Below are 9,328 nucleotides of genomic sequence, written 5' to 3' on the forward strand. Positions count from 1 at the left end.
ATACTACAATCTAACAAGGCGCAAACCTTTCAAAGATCACTTAAGACTTCCAAAGTATACTGACGTCTGCACATATGTCATCAAACATAATAAACTATAACTCACGGTTACAATGCACTACTAGGAACGGTCCCGACAAGTTTGTATCCCCTGACCGTGAAACCTACAGCTCTTTTAAGTGAGGTATTAAGCATTCCTTAACCCGATCACTCTTCTACCTAAAGATAAAATAATTTGCTCTGTAGTCTGATGAAACAATGCAAAAACATCCCAGCAACACAATAAACTTTACACAGATCAATTCGGAACAAGTCCCCACTAAAATACACGAAATGGTCACCCAAATCCATAAACACAAACGGTGCCCACTTAACAGGGCATGACCCAGTTTTAGATAAATGTGTTGCTGATGCCAGTCCAGATTCTAGCTTACCATCGTAATTCTGCTCGGCGTCAAAACGCTGTCCGCAACCCCTGTTATAACACAACTGTGACATGGTATCTTATGGGAATGCACAAAACTACACAAATGAATTAGTCAAATCGGAATGGCGAACGCATCACCTTACGCGCATGACCGAACCAGCACATTCAATGCCGGCAGAAAATACAAAAAACTTGCTGCAATGTCAAGCAACGAGACCTAAGCGTGACGTAAAAGTCCTCATTCTTCGGGGATCTTCGCGAACCTTCCACGTGCGCAAGCGTAAAATGAAGGCACTTCCGTAATGTTTTCGGTGAAGCATTATGGTTACTTTCAGGAATAAGAGTTGTGGAAAAAGTACTAGGTTGGTTATTCTTGGCGGTAGTTTTAATCCTGTCAGTTACCTTTTTTTGCGTTCCAATTAATTCATTTCATTTGCTTATAGACTGGCTTTAACTAGCCAATGGTTGATAATTATATGTTCCCCTTAATGAGAATAACTGTAGACGTAGATAGTTTGAGGGATACCATGCATGGCATAGGTTAAAGCATTTTTAGGAGTTGTCTCTGCCCCTTAGTAGTACGTGGGAGTTTCCTGGGGTACATTTTCTGCTTCCCATGCACAGATCAGTGTACACGCTCAGCAATATGTTAATACGCCCAAGACACTACTTTTCCAGTACTCACATACTTATGTATCTCATTAGGGTGTTTTTTTGGCACTAGAAGGCTCAAACTTTTGACCCAGGCAATCATGGTGCACACCCAGTGGGTAATATGTGGAAAAAGAAGTTATGTCTTACCATAACGTTCTATCTGTATTGTTGATCCTCGTCCACTCATTACGAATGGGTTTCGGTTCCGATATCGGAACCGAGCCGGCCATATACCAAGCTCGCGCCAGCGATAAACTCTTGAGCTAAGCAACCTCTTACCCATAATCCCCCTCTCCCTGTTACCTCAGATTGAGTTTGCAAGTCAGAAAAAGGTAGAGGCTATCTCTGGTCAAATGACCTAAAGAGAAGGATGGTGAGATCCACTAGAAGCCATAGGAGGGGGAAGGAGGGAGGGTCGTAATGAGTGGACGAGGATCAACAATACAGATGGAACGTTATGGTAAGACATAACTTTTTTATCTGATATTGTTACTCCTCGTCCACTTCCTTACGTATGGGACAGAGTCCCCAGCTACCTCTATTCCTGGGAGGCTTTCATGGAAGGACATTCCTGAGCACCATAGAACCAAAAGATGCTCTTCCTCTGGAGGCCAAGTCCAACTTGTAATGATTGATAAAGGTGTGAGGAGTGGCCCAAGTTGCAGCTGCACAGATGTCGTAAAGAAGCTCTGGCATGGAAGGCAGCAGAAGTTGCCACTGACCTTGTTGAATGAGCCTTGATGGTAGTTGGCAAAGAAGTATTGTGTACCAAATAAATACGGGCCACAGTGTCTTTTAACCATCTAGCCAATGTGACCTTAGCAACAGCACACCCTAATCTAGATCCAGAAAAAGCCAAGAATAACTGATCTGATTTACGGAAAGATTTAGTCCTTTGCAAATAGAAACGGAGTTGTCTGTGTACGTCTAGGGTATGTAGGCAGTACTCTCCCTCATTAGAATGATTAGGAAAAAACACTGGCAATTCAATGGTCTGATTAATAGACAATTCAGAAATGAAGTTTGGCAAGAAGGAAGGGTTAGTTCTTAAGGATACCCTGTCTGGATGAAAAATCAAGTATGGACTCTTTGTACATAGGGCCTGAAGCTCAGAGATATGTCTGGCAGAAGTAATAGCGACCAAAACCAAGGTCTTCCACGACAGATATTTGAGGTCGCATGAAGCAGCTGGTTCAAAAGGGGGCAATGTCAGAGCTTGAAGAACCAAAGATAAATCCCAAGGTTGAATAGGTTCTCTGAAAGGGGGTTTCAGATGATTCACACCCTTTATGAAGGCTTTACATAACTTGTGAGACATGAAGAAAACAACCAGGCTCTCTCACCACGAAACTGTGTAAAGTCCTGATGTATCCAATCCGGACTTAAAGCTCATGAAAAGTGCAGCGGCAAAACAGTAAATCAGGAGCAATAACTTCACTTGCTCAGTATGCAGTGAGCATATAAAGTGCAGCAATAAGTCATTAAATCAAGAACTATAAATTTCACTTCTTTGCAATAAGTAACAGATAATCCAGTATACGAACACCAAAAACGTTTATTGTAAGCGCTTTCGCGTGGTCACCACCACGCTTCATCAGACAATACATGTAAAATTCAAAACATCTATTTATACAGATAAATCTAAAAAAGGCGCCAAATTAAAACAAACAACTCACGCAATTTTCCAATTAAAAAATTAATAAAGACTAATTAGAGAGTTTTTGGTTACTACATTCCATTTAAAGGGAGCCTGAATACTCAGAAAGACTAAGATGTTCATACACCATACTGCAGCTAGTAGTCAGTCATAATGTTAAGCTCTAAAAGTTGGTACTGACGACGAGTGTTTTCAGAAATAGTAAAAGCTAAATTAAATTAAATTGAATTAAGCTACCTGATATACAAAATGGATAAGCACATTTAAAACACATTCAATACCAAAACATAATAACATATGTATCGAGCGTTGCTCTATATAAGTTGCTCTATAACAATATTTTTTGATATTGAATAGATGAATAAATAAATGAATAAATAGTTAAATAATCAAATAAATAAATAAATATCTGTTTCTTAGAATGTAATTCCAATATTAATAGCACCAATGAATTATATTTCTACTATTTATTAAATTCATAATTATAATAGTAGATTCAATTATTAATCAAGATCATAAGTTATCATTGTTCATAGTGTCATATATATAGACAAGTATCAATATTGGGAATCATTAAATATTGGATAATAAATATTAAGTATTAAATATTAAATATTAAATGTAGAAAATTTTAAAATATATATACATATAATTACAATGCAAGTGTATAGAATGTATAAATGTGTAAATATGATGTATATAAATATGAATAAATAAATAAATATATATATTTGTGAATTAATCAATGAGATGGATGAAAAATGAAATTATTAATGAAAAATATTAAATTAAATTATACGTATTGAAAAGCCGAACTATGTGTGTCATCAAAATGTTATATATGTTATACATCTTACATAGGTGAATGAATGAATGAATGAATAAAGATGAAAATAAAAATGACCGAATAAATAGATAAGTAGATGAATAAATGGTTGGAAATGAATTTTGTATATGTGATGCTTGAAATATAATGAACAAAGTAGACATGATACAACTATGATACTAGATAAATGTATACATGAATAAATACAACTACTAAGGTACTGCTGTTGGAAAAAGCTTTTGAGCTTTTGTAAGTGAAAAAATTTTTTGAAAAGTTGATTTGACAAAGGACAATGCACATGAGGTACAAAATAAAAGAATCAATGGAGAGATGTATTAGAATTAAAATTAAAAATCTTGGGTACACACCATTAATAAATACTTGTTTATAGAGTTTTATCTGGCTTCCAAAACCGGTTTAATGGAAACTTGATTATTGATGCCAGGAGGTATGTGTGCAGCCAATCTTAATATCCATTTTAACTCCTTGTTGTTTAGAAGTAAAGAATTATCCCCACCTCTTTTATTAGGTGTAACTATCTCCAGTACCTTAAACTCAAAGCTATGGTGGGGCTGTTCCAAAATGTGTTTAGCTAATGCGTTTAGTTCATTCTTCTTCTGGATGTCATAAAGATGACCATAAATTCTGTCTTTTAGGCATCTTTTACTGAGGCCAATGTAGAACACTATACAGTTTTTACATGTGGCCAAATAAATGAGATTTTTAGTACAGCAGTTAGCATAGAACCTTGGATGGAAACTATAATTCAGAGTAGGATGTTTAAAATCTACTTCTTTTGAAATGTAGCTGCATCTCCTGCAGTTATAACAAGGGAAAGTACCTTTCTTGCTACTAGATAATAAACTTAGGTCATCACTAGTACATTTGTCATTACATAGTAGCTGTTTTAAATTCGGGCTATTCTTGAACATGAAATGTGGCTTGTCCCCTATCAATTGTTTGACAAAGGGGTCTATAGTGAGTAGTTTCCAATTGTTATAAAAAACCTTTTTAATATCATTAATGATACTAGTAAAATTCAAAATTATAGGTACAAAATCTTTGCATCCTGTAGAATATCTATTGTTTATGGTATTTGTATCTTGATTTCTTGTCAATGTAGTCCTGATAACATTGTTCCTGGTATTTGTAACTAGCCCTGAATCATAGCCTCTCTCTCTAAATAATGATTCTAAATGGTCTGCTTCAAGTTGTAAGGAGTGTGGGTCTTTACAGAGTCTTTTTAATCTAATAAATTGACTCTTGATGATGCCAGGAAAAACATACCTAGGGTGCATACTGTCAAAAGATAAAAGTGTATTCCTCCATGTTGGTTTTCTATAAATAGTGGAGGTTATGGTGCCATCCTCATTGATACTTAGTGTAACATCCAAAAAATTGATGGATTTGGCAGAACATTCCATGGTAAAGCGTAGAAAAGTGGAGGTGCTCTCAAGATAATTCAGAAACTTTACAAAATCAGACTCTGTATCTTTCCATACAATAAAAATATCGTCTACAAAGCGTTTATATATTATTATCTGTGTAAACAGGGGGTGGGTAAATAGGTAAGAACGTTCCCAGGCCAAAACAACCAAGTTGGAATAGGTGTTTGTACATGGGGTACCCATTGCCACCCCCCATTTCTGTAGATAATACCCATTTAAGAACATAAATGCATTATTATTTAGTATCACATCTAATAGCTGACATACAAGTAACTGTCTATCACTTGAAAAGGTTTTATCCAACATTAATATGTCTCTTATAGCTTCAATACCCAAGTCGTTGGGAATTGAGGTGAAGAGATTTTTTACGTCCAAGGTAATCAGGATGTAATCATGATGTTGAATGTCTAATTGTATCTCTGACAAACACGCTAGTAGATGGTAAGTGTCTTTTAAAATAGTATCAAAAGAGTCGACCACTGGTCTGAGTAAAAACTCTACAAAGCAAGAGGCATTAGCAGTGACCCAGTGGTCGCCTGATACTATGGGTCGTAGTGGGATAGGATAAGTATTCTTGTGGATTTTCGGGAGTCCTTTAATAATGGGTATGGTAGGGTTATCTACCAGAAGATAGCTGTACATTTCTTCATTAATTTGTCTGCAAATGAGCAGATCATATAACATGTCATGTACATTCTTAATTATTGTGTTCACTCTATATAATTCTAATTTTACATATGTTGTCTCATCATTAAGCATTAAGCACATATTAGTATTATAATCAACCCTATTTAAAACCACAATCCCACCTCCTTTGTCGGCAGGTTTAACAGAGATTTTGTCACATTGTTTTAAATATTTCAAAGAATTGAATTCTTCTGAGTTTAGATTGAAGAACCCAGGTTTTATCTTAGTAGAAAATAATTCATAAAAATCCTGTTCACAAATATGTAGAAAGCATTCTATATTATGAGGTAGTGGGGGCATAAAAGTGCTTTTCCGTTTAAAAACAATGGATGCAACATTTTTGTTAGGATCAGGTTTCTCTTTAAAGAAAACTTTTAAAGCTACTCGTCTACAGAACAATCTTAAATTAATTAAAACATCAGTTAAAGTGTCAGAACAAGCTGGAATAAAATTCAGACCACGGTTTAAAAGAGAAATATCAGCATTAGAGAAATTGTAGTCAGAATGGTTATATAGTAAACCAGTCACTTTTTTGTTCGTCTTGTTGATTGGAAGCTTTCCGTGGATAGCTTCCTTTTCCTTGGGCCTCGACTTGTAGACCGTCCTCTGTTCTGGAATCTTTGTTTCACTGGGTATGGTAAAAAGTTTTTTGATGAGGAACCCAAAGGAACTACAATGTTAGAATCTTTCGGTCTGGCTCCTGGATTAATAGCGGATTTTTGTAACGCTAGTTGGTTCGGAGGGGGCGTGTCAGTCACATTAGAAACCAGGAAACTACTGTTAGCCCCCTCTAAACTAGCGATAGGCAAAGAAGCATTGGTTGGCAGTATGTTATCATTGACAATATTGACAACAGAAGTGCCTTCTATAAAAGTAGAACGTTGTATATTCTTTAGATTATCATTTGGACTACTATTCTCATTTTGTATTAAGTTATTGCCTCTTGGCCAAACAAATACTTGTCTTAATTTAAAATCTTGGAAGTCTCTTTGTAGCTTACGCATTTTTGTTGCCTTCAGTCTCTCACTGAAGGCATTTACTTGTAAACATATATTACGTAGTCTGCGGGTACAATATTCTGCTTTAAAACGATGGCTAAGGTCTTTAAAGTTAGCATCAACCTTATCTCTTAGTTCAATTTCTAAAGGTGTAAAATAATCAAGGAGAAGCCTGATATACCTGTGTCCGAGGTCAATATTCAGATCCTGCCATTTTTTGAGGAGTTCTGGATGTGCCTCTCCGTACGACGGCATACACATAACTCGCATCCCTCTCGGCACAATAGAATAATGAAGACAAGCCTCTAGGTGTTGCCTTTGCCAGGCATATCTTTGTAATTTATACATGTCGTCCTCCAATGCTTTGGATACAAGGTTAAAGTCAGATATGTTGAAGCCTTCTGTATTTACGGGAGTGACATGCTCAGTTTGCGAAAGGTCCAGAGCCAATAAAGGGTTAGCTTGTGCATGTAATAGATCTTCTAGGTTCACTACTGCTTCCCTCGTCCCTGGAGTATAGTCAAGTTCAATGTTAACGGTATCCATCGTGTGCTGGCGGTGAAAATAAAGTGGAAAGGGAGTAATAAACAAAAAAACTCTTCACCGGCAGCTGAAGAGAGAGTGCCTGTAGCTGGAGGCAGAAAAATGAAGAAAACAACCAGGCTCTCTCACCACGAAACTGTGTAAAGTCCTGATGTATCCAATCCGGACTTAAAGCTCATGAAAAGTGCAGCGGCAAAACAGTAAATCAGGAGCAATAACTTCACTTGCTCAGTATGCAGTGAGCATATAAAGTGCAGCAATAAGTCATTAAATCAAGAACTATAAATTTCACTTCTTTGCAATAAGTAACAGATAATCCAGTATACGAACACCAAAAACGTTTATTGTAAGCGCTTTCGCGTGGTCACCACCACGCTTCATCAGACAATACATGTAAAATTCAAAACATCTATTTATACAGATAAATCTAAAAAAGGCGCCAAATTAAAACAAACAACTCACGCAATTTTCCAATTAAAAAATTAATAAAGACTAATTAGAGAGTTTTTGGTTACTACATTCCATTTAAAGGGCGCCTGAATACTCAGAAAGACTAAGATGTTCATACACCATACTGCAGCTAGTAGTCAGTCATAATGTTAAGCTCTAAAAGTTGGTACTGACGGCAGTGTTTTCAGAAATAGTAAAAGCTAAATTAAATTAAATTGAATTAAGCTACCTGATATACAAAATGGATAAGCACATTTAAAACACATTCAATACCAAAACATAATAACATATGTATCGAGCGTTGCTCTATATAAGTTGCTCTATAACAATATTTTTTGATATTGAATAGATGAATAAATAAATGAATAAATAGTTAAATAATCAAATAAATAAATAAATATCTGTTTCTTAGAATGTAATTCCAATATTAATAGCACCAATGAATTATATTTCTACTATTTATTAAATTCATAATTATAATAGTAGATTCAATTATTAATCAAGATCATAAGTTATCATTGTTCATAGTGTCATATATATAGACAAGTATCAATATTGGGAATCATTAAATATTGGATAATAAATATTAAGTATTAAATATTAAATATTAAATGTAGAAAATTTTAAAATATATATACATATAATTACAATGCAAGTGTATAGAATGTATAAATGTGTAAATATGATGTATATAAATATGAATAAATAAATAAATATATATATTTGTGAATTAATCAATGAGATGGATGAAAAATGAAATTATTAATGAAAAATATTAAATTAAATTATACGTATTGAAAAGCCGAACTATGTGTGTCATCAAAATGTTATATATGTTATACATCTTACATAGGTGAATGAATGAATGAATGAATAAAGATGAAAATAAAATGACCGAATAAATAGATAAGTAGTGTGCGTATGTTGTGAGACATGAGGGAGGAGTCTTGGACATTCTCGTGGAAATTAGAGATCGCAGCCAAATGTACTCTAATGGTAGATGCTGACAGCCCCGATTGAAATAGGGCGGTTAGATATTCGAGTACCATCGACACCGGTGCTGAAAAGGGATCAATTTCCTTATCTTTCAGCCAACAGGTAAATCTTTTCCATTTGCCTAGATAAGTCATTCTAGTGGAAGGCTTATGAGATGCAATAAGAATGGCCCGTACTTGTGAGGGAAGATCATTTTGCCTGGCAATCAAGGGAATTGGAGGAGCCAACCTGTGAGCTTCAGACTGTGCAGGTTGGGGTGAATCAGATTCTGCAGATGGAAGATCAACTCCAAGGTTGGACGAAGAATCCATGGTTGATCTAGCAGGTGAGGCCACAGAAAGGGGAACCAAATCTGACTAGGCCAATATGGAGCAATAAGGATCACTTTGCTCTTCAATCGATGGGCTTTCTTTAGAAACTGGGGAATGAGGGGAGTGGGTGGGAAGGCATAAAGAAGACCCGAGGGCCAATCGTGAGCTAGAGCATCCCTGGGTGACTGTCCCAGAGGGGGAATCAGGGCAAAGTAGTTGCTGCATTTGAAGTTGGTCAGGGATGCAAAGAGGTCACAGCATGGATGGCCCCAACGGTGGAAGATCGCCGCTATGAGAGGATTCAGGGACCACTCCTGAGGTTGAAGAATGCA

General features: G+C 35.9%; 1 protein-coding gene across 1 annotated transcript in view; it reads right to left on the reverse strand.

Annotated features, from left to right (window-relative positions):
• The window catches only part of CHORDC1 (cysteine and histidine rich domain containing 1), a 1,140,261-nt gene extending 1,139,592 nt beyond the window's left edge, over positions 1 to 669 (reverse strand). The window contains exon 1 of the mRNA XM_044072202.1: positions 434 to 669. Coding sequence (XP_043928137.1) covers positions 434 to 497 — 64 coding nt within the window. The 5' untranslated portion in view covers positions 498 to 669. The remainder of the gene's footprint in view (positions 1 to 433) is intronic.
• Between the last annotated feature and the right edge of the window lie 8,659 nt (positions 670 to 9,328).

This window comes from Protopterus annectens, chromosome 5.part0 (assembly GCF_019279795.1).
Source record: "Protopterus annectens isolate FY-2018-M chromosome 5.part0, PAN1.0, whole genome shotgun sequence".
In the NCBI taxonomy this organism is placed as follows: domain Eukaryota; kingdom Metazoa; phylum Chordata; order Ceratodontiformes; family Protopteridae; genus Protopterus; species Protopterus annectens.